General features: G+C 45.1%; 1 protein-coding gene across 3 annotated transcripts in view; it reads right to left on the bottom strand.

The window, feature by feature from the left end:
* Positions 1–23,753, bottom strand: part of LOC115657414 (vascular endothelial growth factor receptor kdr-like) — a 176,628-nt gene that overhangs the window by 117,048 nt on the left and 35,827 nt on the right. For all 3 annotated transcript variants that reach the window (XR_004001972.1, XM_030575231.1, XM_030575232.1), the window contains exons 2-3: positions 11,175–11,271; positions 6,156–6,379 (exon numbers count right to left, since the gene is read on the bottom strand). Coding sequence is in view for 2 of the 3 variants with exons in the window: in XM_030575231.1 (XP_030431091.1) it covers positions 6,156–6,379; positions 11,175–11,271 (321 nt within the window). In the remaining variant the exon portion in view is untranslated. The remainder of the gene's footprint in view (positions 1–6,155; positions 6,380–11,174; positions 11,272–23,753) is intronic.

Below are 23,753 nucleotides of genomic sequence, written 5' to 3'. Positions count from 1 at the left end.
CATTTATTGGAAGACGCTATACTGGTATAAACAGCAGTATATTATATCCACACTAGATGGGTTGTACGGCTTTAACCACTGTATTAGCCTAGTTAAAAGCAGTGTGATTTCTGTATGTAGACAAGACTCAAATGGCAATTTAGAGTTTGAATGAACGTTCCCAAATGGATGGGCAACAGACTCTATTTTCAGGCTGATTTCCAAGGGTGTCCTTAAGTTTGGGATAAATGTATGCATTTCTCATTGGGGGCAGCATAACTTAGTCCAGGGGTCGGCAACCTTTCAGAAGTGGTGTGCTGAGTCTTCATTTTTTCACTCTAATTTAAGCTTTTGCGTACCAGTAATAAATGTTAATGATTTTAGAAGGTCTCTTTCTATAAGTCTATAATATATAACTAAACTATTGTTGTATGTAAAATAAATAGGTTTTTTAAATGTTTAAGACGCGTCATTTAAAATTAAATTAAAATGCAGAGCTCCCCGAACTGGTGGCCAGGAGCCGGGCAGTGTGAGTGCCACTGAAAATCAGCTCACGTGCTGCCTTTGGCACGCGTGCCAGAGGTTGCCTACCCTGATTTAGTGGAATAAGGATGGGACTCCTGGATTCTATTCTAGGTTCTGATAGTGTGACTTTGGTTAACTTCCCTGACCTCTCTGCATCCTCAGAGCCTCTCTGCATCTGCAGTGCCGCTGAATCATGTTAAAAAACAGCTGCTATAGTCCACGCCAGAAGTTGCCCCTTTGCCTCTAGGTTGTGTAACATTTGTAAAGTGCTTAGAGACCCCATCAGGACACAAGACCCAATATTCTTACTGTCATAATGATGTCACAAAGCACAGAATATTTACTTTCTAACCATTCACTGACTTTTAGTTCCAGCAGAAGTTGTGGCATCTGACAGTTTTCTTTTGTTATTATTATTCCTGCTAATTTGCAGCTGCAGCTTGAAGCACAAAAGGTGTCAAGAAACAATTGTCCACCCCATCCAGCTTACAGTTAGTGCCTGGTCTCTCAAAGTGGCATCAATTTTGATCCCACTGTCACCAGGTTCTGTACAATCTGACTGATGTTCAGAGGTCAAGGCTCAATTGCAGCGGGAGGGGGAGGGCTGCTAAATGCCAGATTCTCACAGCAATGTGAAACTCCATCAGGGCGGCTGTAAAAACAGATGCAAGCACAGGAAATAATAGCCAATGAGCAGGACTTCCGAGACAATCATGTTCTCATTTTGGTGTCAAGCAGCAGGCCAGGAATGAGGGGAAAATCCCATTCCCCTTCTTCTTTGGTAATAATGGCTTTGTAATCTCAGCGGAACCTTCAGCTTCTAAGGGCTTGTCTACATCAGAAAGTTGCAGCGCTGGTGAGGGAGTTACAGCGCTGCAACTTTGAGAGTGTCCACATCTGCAGGGCATCACCAGCGCTGCAACTCCCTGTTTGCAGCGCTGGCCGTACTCCCGTTTTGTCTCGGGTGTAGAGGATCCAGCGCTGGTGATCCAGCGCTGGTAATGCAATGTAGACACTCACCAGCGCTTTTCTTGACCTCCGTGGAAGGAGGAAGCCTCTGGTAATCAAGCTGGTTTCCTTTCCCGGTTTGCTCTCTCGGTCCCGGAGCCAGCCAGCAAACCGCGGGGAAGGAGACCTGCTTGCTCGGGGTTCCGGGACCGAGAGAGCAAACCGGGAACGCCGCGGTTTGCTCTCTCGGTCCCGGAGCCAGCCAGCAAACCGCGGGGAAGGAGACCTGCTTGCTCGGGGTTCCGGGACCGAGAGAGCAAACCGGGAACGCCGCGGTTTGCTCTCTCGGTCCCGGAGCCAGCCAGCAAACCGCGGGGAAAGAGACCTGCTTGCTCGGGGTTCCGGACCGAGAGAGCAAACCGGGAAAGGAAACCAGCTTCGCCGCGGTTTGCTCTCTCGGTCCCGGAACCCCGAGCAAGCAGGTCTCCTTCCCCGCGGTTTGCTGGCTGGCTCCGGGACCGAGAGAGCAAACCGCGGCGTTCCCGGTTTGCTCTCTCGGTCCCGGAACCCCGAGCAAGCAGGTCTCCTTCCCCGCGGTTTGCTGGCTGGCTCCGGGACCGAGAGAGCAAACCGCGGCGTTCCCGGTTTGCTCTCTCGGTCCCGGAACCCCGAGCAAGCAGGTCTCCTTCCCCGCGGTTTGCTGGCTGGCTCCGGGACCGAGAGAGCAAACCGCGGCGTTCCCGGTTTGCTCTCTCGGTCCCGGAACCCCGAGCAAGCAGGTCTCCTTCCCCGCGGTTTGCTGGCTGGCTCCGGGACCGAGAGAGCAAACCGCGGCGTTCCCGGTTTGCTCTCTCGGTCCCGGAACCCCGAGCAAGCAGGTCTCCTTCCCCGCGGTTTGCTGGCTGGCTCCGGGACCGAGAGAGCAAACCGCGGCGTTCCCGGTTTGCTCTCTCGGTCCCGGAACCCCGAGCAAGCAGGTCTCCTTCCCCGCGGTTTGCTGGCTGGCTCCGGGACCGAGAGAGCAAACCGCGGCGTTCCCGGTTTGCTCTCTCGGTCCCGGAACCCCGAGCAAGCAGGTCTCCTTCCCCGCGGTTTGCTGGCTGGCTCCGGGACCGAGAGAGCAAACCGCGGCGTTCCCGGTTTGCTCTCTCGGTCCCGGAACCCCGAGCAAGCAGGTCTCCTTCCCTGCGGTTTGCTGGCTGGCTCCGGGACCGAGAGAGCAAACCGCGGCGAAGCTGGTTTCCTTTCCCGGTTTGCTCTCTCGGTCCCGGAACCCCCCTTGAAGCCGCCCAACAGCGCTGCAGTGTGGCCACATCTAACACCACTTGCAGCGCTGGTTGCTGTAAGTGTGGCCACTCTGCAGCGCTGGCCCTATACAGCTGTACTAATACAGCTGTAACAACCAGCGCTGCAAAATTTTAGATGTAGACATGGCCTGAGATTTGTCTGAAAGTTTTCTCATCCTACCTGGCTCAGCCCCACAAACGTCCATGCTGCACACTGTAAACTACCCAGAGCCGATCCTTCTGAATTCAGTGTGCCCCTGTTTGTGTGGCAGTAACAGGAAGCCTCATTCCTTTACTTTGAGGTAAGTGACGTTCTTCTAAATGAACATAACGGTGCTCAGATACCCTAGGGATGAGGGCCTAAGAAATATACATTCTACTAAAGATGAGAATGATAATAATCCACGTGATGGGTGTCTGCACTATACAACATAGAAGGCCTCACTGACAATCAGCTTTCTTGGCCCAAAAGCTATCCTGCTAGTGCAGGGCAAGACAGATAGATATTGCAGGAAGAAACAAAGTGTGTGTCACATATGCAGAGGTATGTAAAACCAGCTAGCTTGCTGGGGAATTGACCCCGCCCCCAGCCTGTCAGGCCACGCCCTAGAGAGCACCAGTGGATATGTTAGCTGAGCTACTTTTCTAGAGTTCTCTTCTGCACTAGATGGGCATCCCGCTGCACACTGATACCGTAGGGCCTGGAGAAGAGACTCTCAATACCATTTCCTTGCATCACTAGTGCATCTATGTAACATAGGGCATGAAGTGTCCCATACTCTCTATACTTTACTACTTTGTTTACTGGATTTACTTTTCATAGCACAGGTGGATTTCAGATGAGAATGGAGAGGAGCCATGACCCACCCAGGTGAATCACATCTGAGACCGAGATGTTTTTCAGTGATTTGGGTATAACAGTCAACTAGCATTGATTTCATAGGGGTGCCAGGACAGCCAGTTTCAGGAGAGCGAGAGCCATCTCGTAGTGTTTACAAATTAGCTGTGTGCTGATTGCTTCCATTGTAGGCACGGTTTTATAGCTTTAAATATTTTCTTAAGGAAAGAGCTCAGGCAGTTCCAGGAGATCCCACAAGATTTTCTGCTTGTGCTTCTGTCAAAGCATTTTGCATTAAATGTGGTCCCTGTAAGCCAGTGAGGGCACTGAGACAGGACAGGGCATTGACCTTCCAATACAGTATTTCCTGCAGTTCAGCTATTGGGTTGGGTCAATACAGTCTCAGGCATATGAGGAACGTGTAATCAGAAAAGGAAACAGGTCAGCACATGAATCAGCGCAGATAAAGTCCAGGGCATAGGCTAGTGAGGAAATAGAATTCCTGACTGAGCTGGAAGGGAAATACAAGGGGAAAAAGAAAATGGACACGGGAACTAACAAGTAACACTAAGAAGCAAAATTCCAAGAAAAGGAGGGACTTACTGAGAAGGAAGAATAAAGGTGGAAGATATCTATTTCCAGTACAGAGAAGAGAGGAAAGAATTATCCAATGAATCAAGCAGTTATATACCGAATGGTTGAGCAATTGGGTTTTGATGTCTATGCATATAGTAACCTCTTTGGACTGGAAATCATGCATTTTGGGACTTCTGGGTTTCATCAGAAACAATGTGAGAATAATAGAGGCAGGCAGCTAATGCAAAATATTTTCTGTGAATTTTCACTTGAATTTTTAATTCAACTTGCTTCAGCCATGTTCATGCCCTTTTACCTTCATTTTCCATGAACATTCGGGCAACCAAGTTTTACTGGCACAAATGTTCTTGGAGAATGAATCACAGTCTTCTGCATGAATCTTTGTGGGAACTAAATGATAAATTACTCTGTGCAAGTATCTGCATCAGTTCTCACACAAGTAAGGTACAAAAACAATACCATATAACTTATCTGACTAATCACAGCTAAGCAACTCAATTTGAATTTGGAATATCTGAGATATGTAGACTAAAAAGTGAAGAATGGAATACGTTTGAGGAACTCGTGATCTTCTTGTGGATATTCCACAAGCAGAAAAAGGCTAAATTAAATGAGCATGCTATTCATTCTGAATTATTCACTTTGCCGTAGAGAAGAACATTGTTATCTTCTGTTGCAGAGTCTGCATGCAGTTGCACCTGAATCCACAAAGATACTGACCAACTGGAGGGAGTTCAGAGAAGACCAAAAATGAGCAGTAAGCTGAAAGGATTGGCTTTTGAGAATGGGGTGGGAGACTCAACCTCTGTAAGAAACACACTGGAGTTTACAGCCAACTGGAACACCTTGCTGCACCCTTGGGGCTGTACTAGATAAATAGGAGAAAGAAGCTGAAAGCGACAGGGAATGGGCGGGGATCAGAGGCTTTGCTACGGGTTGTAGGCTCAAGCACACTCGCCTGACCTTGGACCTAGAGACTTTTGATTTTTCTGACTGTAAGTTTGCTTTCTGTGAGACCTTATGATCCTTCCTGGATGCCTAAGGGGAAAGGGAGAAAGCCTGCCTGCCTCCTAGAATAATAAGAGAACTAGGAACCCTGCTAGGTTCAGTTTGGAGGCCCTCTTAAATGGGACACTTTTGGTTGGTTGTTTTTAGCCTTCCCCTTCTTAAATTCCATACTGAGAAAAAGATTTTCATAGCTACACTGGTATAGCCTTGCTTAGCATATGTCTACACTGGCGGTAGGAGTCAGATTCCCAGCATGGGTAGATAGACTTGTACTAGTGGGGCTTGAGCTAGCACGCTAAAAATAGCAATGCAGATGCTGCTGTACTGGTGGAGACTCAGGCTAGCCACCTAAACTCGGACCCAGGCATCAGGTGTGTCTGTCTATTGGGTCATGGAGGATCACCCCCAGCTGCAGTGTAAACATACCCAAGTGATGCCTAACTGGGGTGGAGGGCAAAGTGGTCTACAAATATCTCCTGAGGGTAAATACCTAGGAGGGAAAAGAAGTATTTAGAGTGGCATAAGGGGGTTTCAGTGGGATGAAATTAAGAAAGGAAACATTTAGGTTAAGTCTTAAGAAAAACTTCCTGCCAGTGAGCTCACCAGGGTGTGAAATAGTATCTCAAAGGGAGTAGTGAAATGAGGAGTGTACATCAGTTGGGACACATAAAACTAGCCTGGATAATGTACTAATCCAGTCTAGGGATTGGACTAGATAGGTCTCTTCCATCTCTAACATCTGATCCTATGAAACCAGGAGGCATGAAAGTAAAAACGAAAAGTCAATAAAACCTCTTTAGAATATTCTGTTTCTGTTTGCTGTGACGGTGGGTGGAAGGGTCAGGAGAGCTGTTAATGCATCTGAATTGGTTTGCCTGTCTGTTATTAGCATGGGCGTGTCCAACAATTAAATGTTAGCTGATACTGCTAACGTGGTAACGTGGAGAGAAGATCTAGAAGGATAAAGCTCTTACCTGTAACGTACACATATGTCTTGGCCACGAGGTCTTTGTTAGAAAGGTGGCGATTATAAACACAGGTGAAGTAACCGGTGTCGTTGGCTATAGCTTTGTTGATTGTGAGCCTGCTGCAGGTCTGCTGTACATTGTCTGAACACTTGTGCTCAGATACAGTCCACCTGTGGGGAATGTCTTTGTGTGGCTCATTTCCCCATAGCCAGGTCAAGGCGGCTGCTCCCCTGTCAACACAACACAAATACAGATTCTGTCACGGCCTCAGGCATAATGAGTGGAATAATCTACATTTCTTGGGCCAGGTTCTCCGTGGCCAATTTATGTGATTCCAATTTTCATAAACATGCCACCTGGTGAGGAATGATAAAACTCTTTGTGATGTATTTTATGAGCTGTTAGCTTTTCCAGCACCTTGAGGGAGCTAAGGCTTACGATGGAGTTACCCTGCCCTGCTCCCCGTGGCATGGGACATTTCCTGAGAGAAGCAATAGCAAATGCATTTCCTGCGGGCTGGAGGGACAATGTACTTTTCATTTTGAAGGAACAATGCGAACATGAGCTCATTTAAAGTGTCTACATTTATTGCTATAAAAACTTTAGAAGGGATCAGATACATTTGTAAACGTCTCCTGAGTTGGGATCTCTGCATATTTTACCAATTAAGTTAAAATCTCTTTGTTCCTAACACCAGGGGAAAGGAAGGGAGAGAAAAGGCCATTTACTTAAATCCACATCCCTCTTTTTCTTTAATTAGCGGTGACTGCATCTAGATTTTGTGGCGTGTCTGGAAGTAGCTGGAGTTCAGACGTTATGATATATGCTTGCATAAGGCACAGTATTTCTATTAGGCTCATCACTGATCTCAGAACACAGGAGTTACCACAGCCTGGCAGATATACTGTCTCATCCATCTAATGCAGTGTCCTGTCTCTGATGCCTGATACATCCCACATAAATCACAAACCTAAATACCTAGGGCTATTAGGGCTTGTTTCAGTGGGAGTGTTTCCACTGACTTTAATTAGCTTTGGATCAGGTCCGTAATACACATGGGATGTGTAGAAGCGCACGGCTTCAGGAAGAGATCCTGGAGGCATTGTGTCTCAGGGAGGCACGCCAGGAGCTGTGGAGGAGCAAAGACCAGAGTGGCCCCTGCTACAGGAGGCATGGGACTAGTTCTCTTTGACCGTCATGAGGAGTCATGGACCAAACCTTTTCTAGACTCCTGTGGAGAAGCTAGGGCCAGTGTTAGTGCTAGTTTGAAGCAGTTCTCTTTCTCTGTGGGTGCAAGGATGGGAAGCTCCTTGTGCCTTTCCCCTCTCCTTGATGACTGCACCAGAGTCTGGCCTTTAATTTTAAAAAGCACTGTGTTCACACTGTCCTTACTCCGTGGACTTCCATTGACTTCAGAGGGATTTACCTAAGAGAGGACTGAGTAGTGACCTCTGGATTTCCTTACTGTGAGCAGCAATAGAGGGAAAACTCTACTCAGGGCATATCTGTTCAGTGCAAAGGCATATGAGCTCCACTGGTATTGTTACTACATCCTGCTGGGAGTTGGTGTTAGCGAGTTGCTCTACAATCTTCCTCTGCAGGTCTGGGTCAGTCGCCTTGTACATGTGTAGTGGGTACCACAAGTGAGTGTGTCTGCCAGCAAGGTCCTGCTGCTCCTTAATACAAATATTCTCTTGGCTTTCAACTCTGTCCTTTGTTGCTTTCATAGAATCATAGAATATCAGGGTTAGGAGGGACCTCAGGAGGTCATCTAGTCCAAACTCCTGTTCAAAGCAGGACCAATCCTAGGGTGACCAGATAGCAAATGTGAAAAATCAGGATGGGGGTGGGGGTAATAGGATCCTATATAAGAAAAAGACCCAAAAATCAGGACTGTCCCTATACAATCAGGACATCTGGTCACCCTAACTAATCCCCAGGGCCGGCGCTTCCATTTAGGCGGCCTAGGTAATCGCTAGGGCGCCAGGATTATTGGTGGGCAGTGTTTTGCCAGAAGGGGCGGCAGGCGGCTCCGGTGGAGCTGCCGCAGTCGTGGCTGCGGAAGGTCGGCTGCACGCGCGGCTCCGGTGGACCTCCCGCAGGCACGACTGCGGCAGCTCCACCAGAGCCGTGGAACAGCCGACCGTCCGCAGCCACAACTGCGGCAGCTCCACCGGAGCCGCGGGACCAGCACGCAGGGCGGCGAAACTGCCGTGCGCCTAGGGCGCTAAAACCCCTAGTGCCGGTCCTGCCAATCCCCAGCTAAATCATCCCAGCCAGGGCTTTGTCAAGCCTGACCTTAAAAAACCTCTAAGGAAGGAGATTTCCTGAAGATGATGATGGAGCTGGGCCAAAATCTGGAGGGTATTCCCAGCATGTGAGTAAATGAGAGTGCTGGGTAAACGTGTAGCTATCCTCTCTGAGGGGCAGCCTCAACCCCATCACTGGATCTGCTGCACTGCACCACAGAGACTCTGAAACCCCAGCCTCATCCATCACACCAGCTTTCTGTATTTAAATGCACAGAGGACAGAAGCCTTTTAGGGGGCAGTTCAAACCAAGGGCTCTTTTTCTGCAGAGAAATTCTCCATCCCCACCCCTTCTTCCCAGGTTCATGTCAGAATGACCACTCTTAGCAAAGGAGGGCCTCACAGCAATGCCTGTTACGCTCTGCCTCCAGGGGAACTGCAGAGCAACATGTTGTGCTCTGTCCCCTCATCATCTGCATTCACTACCTTACACTGTCACTGAGGCACGTTTTCAGCCCAATGTCAGAAGAGTGGAGTGGTGTCTCCAAGGCTTAGAGGCAGCCTGGTTTAATGGTTGGAGCATGGGCCTGGGAGTCAGGAGTCTTGTGTTCTGGTTTTGGTTTAGTGCTGCTGATGGAGGCAGTGTAAGGACCCACATACAACAGAGGGAATTTCACTGTACTCTCAGTTCTGACAGTTACTGTGCAAACCATGCTTCTCTATTTTGCTGCAATCCAAACCGTCTCAGCTTCCTTTAAAAATAGGAATGAGTTCAGATGACATGTTTTAGGCCAGTTCTTTAAACAGGGCTTTTTTTGTGTGTGTGCAAGACATGGCACTAGGCTAATTTACACCTGCTGAGGACCTGATGAAAGTGTTCCAATGTTTAAGGCACATGAATCATGGGCAGACGTTCCAGCTTTTGTACCTAGCTGTGGCACAGACTGGATGCTTTACCTTAGACAAGTAACAACTTCTCTGTGCCTTGGTTTTCCCCATGTGGATATGGAGAATTACGCTTTTCTACACACGGGGGTGCTACGAGGACTTATGGCTTAGTGTCTCTAAGGCAGTTTGCGCTTGTGGAGGCACTACAGAATTGCAAAGCACATTATTTATTTATTTATTCATTCTTTCATCTGACAATACATGGATGAGGTGATACTCAAATAAATTAAAGAGCAATCAATTAAAAAAAACAAAACTGAGAACCAACCTCTTTAATTAGCACACGGGCACTTTGTAGAATTCACACCCCCTAACATCATGAAAAGAAATAAAGGACAATTTAAACTTTACTGTCATCACCAGTGTCCGCAGCTTGCCAAGCTATAAATATTATCATAAGGTTGTTTTGACCTCATGAGCCAGAGCCAGCTGCAGGTAGCAGGAAAGAATCTCTTTGAGCTGTATAACAACTGCACAAATTAGTGAGTTTGATGGGGGACTAGTGAATTTGCCGGCAGAAAGGGCAATACTGATTTAAATGGACTGACTGGGACAAAATCAGAGGTGACATAAATATCAGTGTAAACTACAAGCTAGTAAATCAATGAAGTGGTAGAATGAATCTAAGCTGATGTCATTTGCATGCTGAAGGAGTGAGTGTGGCTGGCAAAACAACCAGCAGGATGTGTAAGGTGTAAAATAACGTGTGTGTGTGTGACTGTGAATGACTGTTTGGAAGCAGGATTGTCTTTTTGTTCTGTGTTTGTACAGCACTTAGCACAATGGAGTACTGGTCTCTGACTGGGCTCCTAAGTACTACAGCAATACAAATACTAAAGACTGTGCGTGACTTACTTTAACAGCAACCTTCTCACATGCTTGTGCAAGGCTTTTAAATCTTCTCACACCCTTCTGGTGGTTATTTATTTTTGCTACAAGCCTGTCCTCCTGTTGTGTAAATCACATTCACAATTACTTACCCTGATTTATATCACCCTCTCCGGGGCCTCTCGTCTGATCCAGCAGGGCTAACCTTATATTTTCACAAAGCTGAAAATTCCCCAACTCCCTGTGCATTTACTACTCCGGTCATCTGTCAATCGACTGCAAGTGAACAGATTTGTCAAGGCTTATCTTCCCATGAATGCAAGTCTTGATCCCAAATTTGGCACTTTTCCTGCAGGTTTTGCACACTGTGTCAATGGGTGAAAAGTCTCCATAATTTAAAACCAACAGTCTGCGTTTTATGAGGCCTGGCTATCTTTGATTTAAAGGATATGATATATTCAAACAGGATGGGTTTTTAAATGTACATATGCTGGCTGCTGTTTATTTAATGGTCATCTTTTAGGCTAGGCAGCATTTGAGGTCAGCCTGTATGCACAGAGAGGGCTGATTACCGACTGTGGTCAACAAGTCTGTCGCTTATTTCCACACATGGAGTGAAAGAGAGAATTTGTTCACTGCAGAACTGAACCTTAGCTAGACAGATTCTTATCCGAAAATCCTCAGCATCCCAAAATGAGCTTTGTCTCTTGATATGATCCATCACTCACTGAGACCATGGAAGTCTTTCCATGGACTTCAGTGGGAGTTGGACTGCACCCATTTGCAACGTAGAGGGTCCCATTGATCTGAAGAAGTTCTCTCCCCTCCATTCTACTACACTAAATCAGATCCTACTCCACATGAAAAGGCAGGTCAGGGAAAAATACAGTGAAAGCTCCCCAGCTGTGGCTGAGGAGTACCCTTTTGATCCTGGGGTTATTTTGTGCCAGGGCAGCCAATAAATACCAGGGAAATCTGACACTGCTGGGGCAAACCTCACCTGCATGTTATGGCAAAGAAATCTCCTGCATTGATTACAATTTGATCTTCTGTAATGTTCAACTTTGGTTTCAGTAGCACTTCTTCCAGAGCAAGACCTGAGCCAAAATAAAGGAGAAAATACACAATTAGGAATGTTTTCCAGGGGATACATTTATGAGAACAGACACAATTGCATGTGAGGGAGGCTTTCTGTAGTTCATATCTTTGGGGCCACATTCTTCTTTCACTAAACTCATGTTACTCCGCTGTAGCCAGGGGCTACATGAGGTTAAGTGAGAATGGAATTTGGCCCTTTTACTTTCCAGTGTTTACAATATCTTTTCTAATGTCTGGAAATAACATGTGTTTCCCCACTCCTGTTTCATCTAGAGGTGGACCCACCCATGTTACTCCCGTTTTAGGCTAGACTAAGTCTATTCATGTCCATTACACTGACATAAAAGTGGAGTGCATGAGACCCTTAGTGAATAATTCAAGTTGTCACACAAGACAATACATTTTAAGTTTCAGAGTAGCAGTCGTGTTAGTCTGTATCCGCAAAAAGAACAAGAGTACTCGTGGCACCTTAGAGACTAACAAATTTATTTCAGCATGAGCTTTCGTGGGCTACAGCTCACTTCTTCAGATGCACAGAATGGAACACACAGACAGGAGATATTTATACATACAGAGAACATGAAAAGATGCAAGTATGCATACCAACAGGAAGAGTCTAATCAATTGAGATAGAAGACGATAGCTCATCTCAATTGATTAGACTCTTCCTGTTGGTATGCATACTTCCATCTTTTCATGTCCTCTGTATGTATAAATATCTCCTGTCTGTGTGTTCCATTCTGTGCATCTGAAGAAGTGAGCTGTAGCTCACGAAAGCTCATGCTGAAATAAATTTGTTAGTCTCTAAGGTGCCACGAGTACTCTTGTTCTTTTTGCGGATACATTTTAAGTGTATGTTTTCCTTTAATGAACTACATACATGGGGAAAATTTCTGGGCAGCAACTGCTTTCCCTTTATAAGTCTGCAATATCCAGTATATTAAAAAACAACAGTAACAACATGACGACAAAACCTGCAGTATTCTGGAGTAACAGGCACAAATACAGCAGTGACACTTGCTTTGTTTGGGGGCATTATTGTTGCAGAGTATAGCACAGTTTCATAAGGCAACTTTGCAGCTGTGTTTGTGGTCCTGTCACATGGCTAATGTGCAAAGCTCTCTCCATAGGGCAGACATCAGCTTTTACTGGATGCTCTCCTGACCATCAAATTCCCTAGGGCTCTCTAATAACTGGCAGTGAGGATGCTAAGAATATGTTTTATTTTGACCCCTCAGTATTAGTAAATCACACTTAACATTTTTCAAAGGTAGATCTCAAAGCAGTTTACATAGATTGGTTAACATTATTATCCCGGTTTTACAGATGGGGAAATGGAGGCACTGAAAGGCGAAGTGACTTTGCCATGATCACACAGTGAGTCACTGGCAGAGCACAGAGAAGAACCCATGTTTGCTGATGCCTACTATGGTGCCTTCTGTTCATTGTGCACTGCTGCTCCTCTCTTTGGCAGAATTTGCCATTCGATTGAACTCTTAAAGTGATCCTGCCAACTGATTTCAAGGTCCAAAGATTAGGTTTTGTTTTAAAAGGGTTTTTATGAGACCTAGCCTAGACTGAAATGTTTGTATTCATTGTAGATTTCAATACATGTAAACATCACCCTCCTATGCTATGAAACCAAACACAGCTGCAGAAAGTGAAACTGACAAGAAACAAAAGTGAAACTGAAATCAGTTGCCTTGCCCACACTGAGGGGAGAGTAATCAGCACAACCACAAATATGCTTAGATTTGTTTCTCATTTTCCAGAGCTATGACATTAAAATCTTATGTTTTCTTTCCCTGCATGCACTTCAGTTCTTCATCTTCTCCCTCACATTGAACTTGTTAAGCCAGAAATCCTTAGCTTGGCTTATAACAGAGGCATTTTACTCAGCAGTGTAGTGATGTTAACATATCGAACAAAGAGAAAAAGAGCTTTCAGCTGGATGAAAAAGTGATTTTCCTCCTGCCACTCCCAAATTTCTCTTTTAAAAAATTCATGTGAAATGCAATGCTCCTTTGTGAAGAGTGACTCACTCCCACTTACAGCGATCTGGCTTCTTTCATGAGCTATTCAAATTCCCATCAGAAACTCAGCAGAGACTAGCTAATACCCCAGAGCTCCAGCCTTCTAAAAATGTTGCTTTCTAAAGACAGCTCCACTCAAAAACATTTTGCTAGAAACCCTCAGTAGGTGAGACCAACTGTCTTCCTGAACTGCAACCTCTCTCTTAGATGAGACATTAAACCAAGGTCTTGACTACTTGTCGTCATTAGAGAGCCCAGGGCACTTTTTGTATGACTACAGATATTATATAAGCTCCAGTGTCCTGGCCAAATTCCAAATTTTGCATTCTACCCTGTAGCTTCAATTTCACTTATACCTCACTTCTTTGTCTGAAAATTGTTACAGCAGGTAATGTCATGGGTGTACAGTAACTGCTGTGTGCCACTCCAGAGGGGGCTGAATTGCAGTAAGGGCGAAAGTTATTCCTAAGCAATAACAGGCTGTGCAGTGTCATGTTCAGTAGGGGCTCAGGAGAAACAGTTTGTGAAGCAACGGGTCCCAGCACTCTTTACTAACTGCCCCAGCATTCAGTTTGGAGTTTGCTCTGTATTCTGGAAATATCTCATTCAAACTCCACATGCTCAGAGTATTAACCCAGTTATTAGCATAGCCACCCGCTTTCTAACTTGTCCTTTGCATAACCACACGCACCTATGTAACTTGACACCTGTTGTTACAGATCCACTTTTCAGCTACTTCAATTCCTCTAAGGCAACACATTTATCTTTTCAATAACAGCCGTCCAGTAACAACCTGTCAGTGCCAGTAGGTTTGGAAATATTTTTCAGTTTGTCATTTAATTAGCCAACCGAGCTTTATTTGAGTGTTGTGTGTATCTAGCTGGTTTTCTCAGGATATAGTCACTCATGTGATTCGGGCTAGTTACATGGTGGCTTCAGCCAATTGCTACTTGGCTTTGACAAGTTGGCAATACTGGGTCTGTAACCAGCCGACTGCGACCTGAATCATCATGACTGATTCGGTGGACGTCAGGATGCCATTCGAAAACAGGTCACCGGCCTTCCACGAGACCCGAGCTCATAAGGTGTTGAAATACTCCCCACTGGCTGACACCCTGAGAGCCAGGGCTACGAGGTCCAGATCCACGCCCTGATTGTTGGAGCCCTGGGAGCGTGGGACCCTCACAACGAGCCGGTGCTGAGAGTGTGCAGGGTCGGTCGACGCTATGCCCAGCTCATGAGACAGCTCATGGTGTCTGACACCATCAGGTGGTCAAGAGACATATATATGGAACGCATCATAGGACACCATAAGTACCAGGTCGAGTAATTGAGACCGCCGGTCAGGGAAATAACTCACTTCCTTCCTTCCCTGATGAACCAAAGGACGCACCCCATCTATCTCCTTATTCACTCCACCAATACTGACTTGGACTCTAAATACATTCTATGGGTGGCATACCAGAGACCACTTATTCACTGACATTTTAAAAACCGCACACTAATCTGGGTCTATGCTGGTTATGTGCTATGTATGTATCTTGTGAACCTTGTAACTGATACCTGTGATCCCTCATAACCCAAGCCTGACCCCAGATGTACAGTACCTTCCCTCTTAACTTGTGTAAATTTGACTTTAAACATTAACTTTAATAAAAATTTTAATTCTTCACCTGGTCCCTCTGGTGAAGTGATTCTGAGGTCTAACATGGGGCTTAAGTGGTGCATTATGCTGGCTTTATGCACAGAACTGAATTTCACCTTTAATGAGTGAATGCAGCATTGTTGCTCTGGCTCTGTAGTGCAATACAATCAGCACGTTCTTGGCTGGCACTTGCTGATTAGATCTGACCTGCTGTTACTGGTGAGCAAGGCAGTTGTGAGGTTTTCATAATACTTGAAAATGATTTTGCAAAAGACAAAAGTGTTTTTCAATTACAGTGTTTATGTGGCTGAGCTACCTCTTTCACAGAGTTTGTTTTGGCTTCAGGAAGCTGAAGAACAGAATAAACAAAGTGTAATTTCAATGCTTTTCTCCCCCATGCAGAGGGGGAAAATCCTTACCACACACACACTTCATGACTGCAGCCAGGGAACAGGAGGGGTATTATAAACACAGCGTGTGCCCTCTCCTACTTGCCAAAGCCATATTAGAGAGTGGACAGAAAAAAAAGTCAAAGATGAAATGAAGAGGGTGGACCAGTGGGAAAACTGAAGCCGCATTGAATTAGAATCACCAGATGCTGAATCTGGCAAGGTGACCCCACATGACATTTACATCCCTTCTGCGGTCCCATCAGGACCTGACTTTGCTTCCATTCTCCAGATCATTGCCCTGCTAGCCAAGAGATCATTTTTCTTGGAGGCCAGGCTGGGGGCTGCCACAGGACGTGTTGGGAAACAAGAATGGGAGTTGCCCTATTTTAATATTTGATTTATTTATTTGGAGAGGCTCAGGGGGTTGAGAAGCCAGTGGAATTATGAAAGCAACTTCCAGCAGAGAGTAGCAGGGCAAATAAGCTAAGTCATACTTAACAAAACATACCTGAATCCCCTTTCCCCAAATACTGCATCCTAATATTTATTTAGTTAGGGCTGGATTCTGGCACCCGTATTCACACTGAACAATACCGTCAATAAGAGAGCTTGTGGCAATAAAGTACTGCTCAGCTCGAGGACAGGTGGCAGAACTTAGGGGTGAGATATGCAGCTCTGACTCTCCCTGATAAGCATTTACTCACAGGAGCAGGGCCACTGATGTCAGGGTTGAGCAATCTAGCCTTGAAAGTCCTGTCAGGCCAAAGTTAATTCAGTGTTCGCTTTCATATGAAGAAGCTTTTAGAAGTCCTAGGAAGGTTGTCCAGCGCACTGCATATTTATTTATTGAAACATGGTGAATTCTAATGTTGCCCTGCTCATTGTATTCAGGTGAGCTATTTATATTTTATGGCTTTATCAATAAATCTCTCAGCATTTACCAAAAAGCTTTTTTTAATCTCACGCACATTCAATCAAAAATGTCAACCAGACACTTATAGAATCTCCCTTAAAAGGCTCCATTATGACTCCCACAGGCCTCAATTCTACAACCCAATCTGATTGGGCAGACAGACTCTTTCTGAAGTCAATGGGCTCTGCCCGCCCAGCTCAGATTGCAGAATCTGGGCCTAGAATAACATTCTCCTTTCCCCCAGTAAATAATTCTTGTCCTTCTCCTAGGAGTACAAGGGTCATGATATTAACAACAAGTGTTCATGCCAACCACCTCATTACCAGAGCAAACCTACAATGAAGAGGAGGCAGGAAACCTGTTTCCACTTTGCAATACAATACATAAAAGCAACAGGAAACTCATATCAGCACCGGTGACTGCTCCTGCCATCTTCTCCTCCCTGAGTTAATGGTGGGTACACAGTGCAGAGGGGGAACTGCAGTGAAGTTAATACAGCCTGTATTCATTGCTTTGTAGGGTTTGGGTGGGGAAGTGGGTGGCTGGCCTGGTCCCCTCCCACTCAACCTCTGCACAGATTCCTGGGGTCTGGGATGGGAGGGAGGAGCCAATACTGCCGAATTGGCTGCCCCCATCCTTTTTGCACAGCGAGGGCCACATCTGTGTACAGCATTCCCTCTGCATACAGATGTGAGGGGAGGTGATTGGGGTCCTGCGTAATTTAGTCCAGGCTCAGCACTTAAAAGCATTTTAGCGTGATAATGATTTATTTGTATTACAAGTAGCACATGGGTGTGGTCAGGTCCCATTACGTTAGGTGTTGTACAGGCATAGAGTAAGAGACAGTCCCAGCCCTGAACAGCTTACAGTCCAAGGCATTGTCACCAACTCTCATGATTTATCACAAGTCTCAGAATATCTGGTAGTTTTTCCTAAAGCCCCACTCCCAGGAGTCAGGTGATTCAGTAAACATCTCATTAAAAAAGTGAACTTCTTGATCTCATGGTTGAAAAGAGCTTGAAAATGTGAACCCTAAAGGCTCCAACACTGGATGATGAATAAAAAGAACTCCACATTTATAATTATTTTTTAAAATCTAATGGTTTTTGATCACTTGGGATTGGCAAAAGAGACACATGGTGGGGAGGGGATACACAGGCACAAATAGGGGATGTGACTGTGCCTAAAGTCAATGGTAGAGCCGGGAACAGAACCCAGCTTTCTTCTGGCTCCCAGCCAGTATCCTCGTCACTGCATTATGCTGTTTCCAGGCACTTTTTAAATACATTTCTCTGTGATGTTGAAAGCACAACCACAACCATGTTATGCAAATGCCTGGAAATGAAGCTGAGTCAAATGCAAAAGGTAATCCAGTAACGGTAAAGGGAAGAAAATTATGTCCAAAATTCTTTCACTTGTAATAATCTTTCACTTGTAAACAAAGGTATCATTTGTTGTACTGGTCAAGTCAATTTTTAATTTATGATTTTAAGCATCATCTATGCAGATGAGATTGGAGAGACTGAATATGTGCATCTATAGTGACAGATAATGTCAATATGAAATCTGATAAAAGGATCCATATGTCTATTCTGGTGGTGAGGTATAGTAGGTGTGTAGGCTGCCATTCAATTTCCAGTCCAAGCTGTTGTACTATTGGTTGAAACTATAGTAAAGAACAAAATTGTCAGATACATAGAACATAATTCGTTGGGGAAAAGTCAACATGGTTTTTGTAAAGGGAAATCATGCCTCACCAATATCCTAGAATTCTTTGAGGGGATCGACAAGCATGTGGACAAGGGGGATCCAAAGGATATAGTGTACTTAGATTTTTCAGAAAGCTTTTGATAAGATCCCTCACCAAAGGCTTGTAAGCAAAGTAAGCTGTCATAGGATAAGACGGATGACCCTCTCATGGATTGGTAATTGGTTTAAACAGTTCTCAAACTTTTGTACTGGTGACCCCTAGGTAGCCTCTGTTTGCGACCCCCCACCAATAAATTAAAAACCACTTGTTTATATATTTAACACCATTATAAATGCTGGAGGCAAAGTGGGGTTTGGGGTGGAGGCTGACAGCTCGCAACCCCCCAGGTAATAAGGTCCCGACTCCCGATTTGAGAACCCCTGGGTTAAAAGATAGGAAACAAAGGGTAGGAATAAATGGGACACAGTGGAGTGGGAGGGCCTGCGTCTCCCCTGCCACCCAACGTGCAGGCGGCAGTCTCCCCCTCTCCTCCGCTGCTCAGAGCCAGGGCCTGGGCATCCTGAACTTATTTGTTCACTCAGCCCTGCCTGCGGGCCGGGCCACGGACTCTTTGCCACCCGCCCAAACCCAGAGCCTGGGCTTACTGCTTAACGGTTTGCTCCGGCCCTGTCCAAGGACCAGAGGTAGGACTCACTACTGCCTGCCAACTGGGCGTGAGTAACCACTGTTTCATCTCTACCGTTGCGGCGGTGTGAGACTCCACAGCCAGACTAGTTCCCTGAAGTAACCAGACAGACGTAGCGAGGCGGTGTGGTTCCCCGCTGCCTTGGAGAGGGACAAGCTCCAGCCAAACCCTTCTGCAGTCTGCCTGGTCTATTTAGATTTTAAGCTGTCTTTTTCTATGTGTTTGCAAAGTGTTTAGTGCAATGGGACTCTTTAGGTGCTGCTATAATACAGATAACAGAAGCGATATTAGTTTGTGTGCACGTTGCCCTGCTGAACAACACTATCTGTTAAAGATTTTGCAGCACAGCATTCAAAGCTTATGATAAAGACAATATTATAGTGGGAATGTTATAGGAGTTAGAGGAGGTATGGTTTAGCCAGTGACTTAGCTCAGGTCTTCACCAGTGTAATAAATTCCCTGCACCCTGGTGCTGGCACCCACACCCTTCTGCACGCTGCCTAAACCGTGCTTATCATCAATCACCTGATTCTTCAATACTGGGAAAAACACTCAAAGGTGATGTGAAAATAAAATACTGGCCCGGAAAAACAAAACTCCTTAAAGAAGTGAGAGACAGTCAGTAGCAACCTGCCAAACCATCAGAGCAGGCCTGAGAAATTTCAAATGCACGTGTTTCTCAGGCACGCGGAACAGTCACATTTTTAAACAGAAGCCCAGTACCAAGCATATAGAGGCACAGCAGCTACTTAATGGCCTCCAAATATAGGGCTTGACTGTAAAAGAAAACTCCTAAGGAAGATCACTGATGAGCCTTTCTCTGTAAATGCCATAAAGGCCCTGGAGATGGGCCTCTGAACCAAAGCAACGGATGTCACCCGTGTCAACCTGTATGCCCTCACTGCCGTCTGCCTCGTCAGCACCACTAACACTGTTGGTAGAGCTCTGCTCTCATTATCATCTGACCATTGATCCACCTGCCCTCTTTCTTGCTCCCTGGGAAAATCAGGGCTGATGCAATATCCTGAAGCTGGGTGCTGACAAGTAGGTAAGATTCTGTGCCTCTTTCTGGGAGAACCCCCTGGTGAACTCAGTTTGACAGTGGAAGGGAATGTCATTGTGGCCACATTGGAAAAGTCCTGTGATTAAAGCTTTCTACACACCACAGATTAAATGACAGGCTGCTGCTGAATGTTTCAGGTATGAAGAGAGACAGCAGGCTGGCAGATGAATTTAATGTTTCAGGTACCCAATATCCTGCTGATTTCAGGGGTATGTTACATGGACGAGGGCTGCTCACCAAGTTCAGCTGGAGACTAGCTGCAAAGAGGTAAAGTACCTGATGGATTGTGTAGGGTGTGACAAGCAGGCAGACCACCAGCGGTGGGTAGTTTCTGTTTGTCACATAAAATATGAAGCCACATTTCCAGTGAGTTCACACTACAATCACTAGAAAGAAGATTTTGCAAACACAGGTCTATTGTGGACTTTAAAGACACATCTGGTCTATGCGGTGAATTTTCACAGGTGCTGAATACCCACAACTCAATGGGATTCAATTGGAGCTGGCAGGGCTCAATGGGAAATCAACTGAATGCTACTCAGTTTATAGAGCACTTTGAAACTTTTTTGAGTTGGAAGGCATTAAATGAATAGAAGCAATGTGCCTGTCCTGAAGAAGCCATGTTGATACGATTATTTATACAACAGGAATGCCCACAGACCCCATCCAACATCTGTGTCCCATTGAGCTAGATTCTGTATGTACACAAAACAAACAGCCCTTTGCTCTGGACAGCTTACAATTTAAATAGACAAGAGGTGGGAAAGAGGAGTACAACATACATGCTGCAGATTAGCAATTGAGGCATTAATTGATTGAATTGTTCAAGGTCAAGCTGGGAGTCTCTGGCAGAGCCAGGACTCAAACCCAGGTTTCCTGAGTCCAATTACTTGTCTATGAGACCATTCTTCCTTGCGCTGAAGCTAAACAACTTGGCAGGAAAATTGGTCAACGTTTACAATTTAAAAACCTTTAGGTTTTGTGGGTTTTTTTAGGGGAAATGTATAAGACAGAACACAGAGAGCCACATATCTATGGATACTTCTGTGAGTGTAAAAGAGGGGGTGTGGGTAGAGCCTTGGCAATATGTCGCCCAAAGTTATGGATCCAGTTCTTAGAAAAGGTTAACTAATTCATTCAAAGCAGAGGAAAACAATCTATAGAGCTGCTTTACAGACCATTGAAAAGCTGTCAATAAAGACCCTGATCCCAGAGCTGTGTCAATGGGCCAAGCACTATTTTTGCCAACTTTCCGAGCCAGGGGAGTTAGTATTAGGTTAGCTTACTCGTGAGCAGTGTAGTCACACCTGTTCTCGTTTTCTGTGCTGCACAAACAGACGCCTGGCACGGCTCAGCTAAAGACAGTAGCTTGGGTGTGAATGTTTCCAGCATCAACAAAAATAACATCATCCATCCCAAGTGGAGGGGAGATCTACTGTATCACAGTAAAAACAACTGCTTAGCAGAGCCAGTGTTTAAAGATAAGATACATTCTCATGGGCTTTGCTGAGTTCCTGCAACGCTGTCTTACCCAGAGACACATTAGCATTTCCTGACCAACTGCCACAGGGTCACTCACACTGGTTTCCTCCTCTAATCAACAGCAGCCCTTTGGAGGGGTCCCTCAATTGCCTTGCATGCTGACTTTTGGAAGCCCTGTGTTAATTATCAGGGCCTTTCACCCTTTGTTTCTCTGCTTTAGAAATGCAGTTGTCACATTCTGACCACACCTGCTTGGAGGAAACTCCTCCAGCAGCCGACGCCATACGCTTTCCTGACTCATACCAATCACTGTATCAATTACAGATTTATGGAAAGGGGCCACAGAAAGTGGTGTCAGGTCAAGACTGCTTGGTCTTGAACTGCATCAACTCATTAATCAGAGCCATTGTCTCCTCCCTGACACCGTGGTGCATAGAGAGCTTAATAAAGACAGAGGCTTCATCACTCTGTGTCCAGTTTGAGTTATGGAGGGGCCATGGGCGTGTCCTTTGTTTGTAGTTTTATGACAGATCCACAGTTTAGAACTTCAGGCACAAGATAAACATGAGAGCTGGGAAAGGGGTAGAAGCATCTGCAATCAGCTGCAAAGTGATATGCACTCAAGAGTGGTTTGGAGTACTTGGGAAATGCAGTAATCTCGTAGTTATGGAAAAAAGGCTGGGAATGTTATTTCATGGTCAAAATGATGGCAATTCCTTTGGGAAAGAGAAGACCTGGCACAGCTCCAGGATTTAGAAATATGCAGAGCCAGTGGGAGTGAGAGAGGAATCCATGCTGATTTGATGCACTAGGGACTCTTTAGAAAAACCAAAAAAGGCAAGGGGCTGCATTGGCCTTCCCCACCTAGTCCTCCCAAAAGAAGCTGTTAGGGTTACAGATGCAAGTGTTTCACATCTTGTTTCCCAGACACTATTACTAAATGTGAAATGCAGACAGGCCCTTCAGTTCTTCATCCCACGGGACTGACTGTAAGGAAAAGAAGTGTCTCTTCTCAGGACAGGACTTCAGTGCTGGTGAAGTTACTTATTGACAGGCCTGGAGAATGAGGGCCACTGTTCAACTTAGAATGGGCTTAGCATGGGCAGCAGCAATGAATGATCTCACTGCCCTACCAATGGGCTTGACCCAATTAATGCTCACTGACATCAATGGGAAACTTTCCCTTAATTTCAATGGGGTTGAGATCAAGCCTAATATGGCTTACTAATAGTATGGAAGAAATACCACTAAGGGTGAGACAGCAGATCAGACTCATCCGCTCAGCCACGACCTCTCTCCAGTTACCATTTGGACAGCAGGAGGCATTTAGCAAACCTCCTCAATGATTTTATTGCCACCTCAGCCTCACCTTACTGGAAATGCTACAACTGAAAGTCTCTTCTAGAGTCTTGTGTAGAGACAAGAGTGGATCTCTGCCAGGTGTTTTCCCTCCTTCCCTCGAAGCATCAGTATTAGCCACTAAGAAAGGCAGGATAGAGGACCGGATAGCTCCATCTCTAGTCTGATCTCATCTAGGCCAATCCTATGTCCCTGTGTTAGCTCAGAATTCTCAAAAGGGATGAGTTTTGGAGGGCGTGTTTGTGCACTGATTTATCATCATTCTATTGTGTGTCAGCCTGACACCTCTTCATAGATGCAGACATATTCAAAATGGGCTGCATGTTAGGGTTTTCTGTTTTCCAAAAATGCTTTGTTCACTTCCCATTAATCTAATCAGGATTGCTCTATGTGGGATCATTTGTATGTTGCGCATAGTGACTTAGACAATTTTGGATGCTAAAGAAGGAATGTTTTAAAACCCCTTTAATTAAATTACTTTATTATTTTGAGCACTTATCAGCAGATTAGCTCATTTATCAAAGGTGACATGTGAGGCAGGAAAGTCAACAGCAGTAACTCGTGAACTTCATGTATGTCATTACTGCGGCACTAAACACTGTGTTCGCTCACACATCACTGGGATTACATTTGGCATCTCTCTATATTTCTTTCAAACTTATTTGTTTTGTACAGCTGCAAATAATGAAAGCAATTGTTGTGCTGACTCCATTCCAAGAATTATTCCCCAACCTCTGAGTACGTACAGAAAGAATCACTCCTTATTGAAATCTATTCTGACGTGAGCCAGGACCTCTGGTAAAAAAAACAAGTAGTAAATCTGTATCTGCCCAAGCAATAATTTCTCTCCTGTTCCTACTTTGCTTTAACATTTATATTTAGGCTTGGCAGAATTTGATTTTTTTTTATAGTTTCAGTTGATAATATCAATGTTTATTTTTAAGAGTTTTTACAGAATTTTTTTCTATTTAAGTTTTCACACTTGCATAAAAATATGTTTTTAAAGCTTTTTTTTTTTCTATATTTATTGATTTAAATTTTCCCAGTTGTGGGTGATTATGTGGAGTGTCAGAGAAGAGTTATTTACTGCCACTAGTTAGTCACTGAGATTCAAAAACACTGACGTTTTATGACCATTAAAACACCACATGTCAAAATATAGAAACTCGAATAAGTTCTCAAGCAGCACTTTTCTTAT

This window comes from Gopherus evgoodei, chromosome 9 (assembly GCF_007399415.2).
Source record: "Gopherus evgoodei ecotype Sinaloan lineage chromosome 9, rGopEvg1_v1.p, whole genome shotgun sequence".
NCBI lineage: Eukaryota > Metazoa > Chordata > Testudines > Testudinidae > Gopherus > Gopherus evgoodei.
Note: the sequence above shows the minus strand (reverse complement) of the source record. Positions and strands in the feature narration are given on the sequence as shown.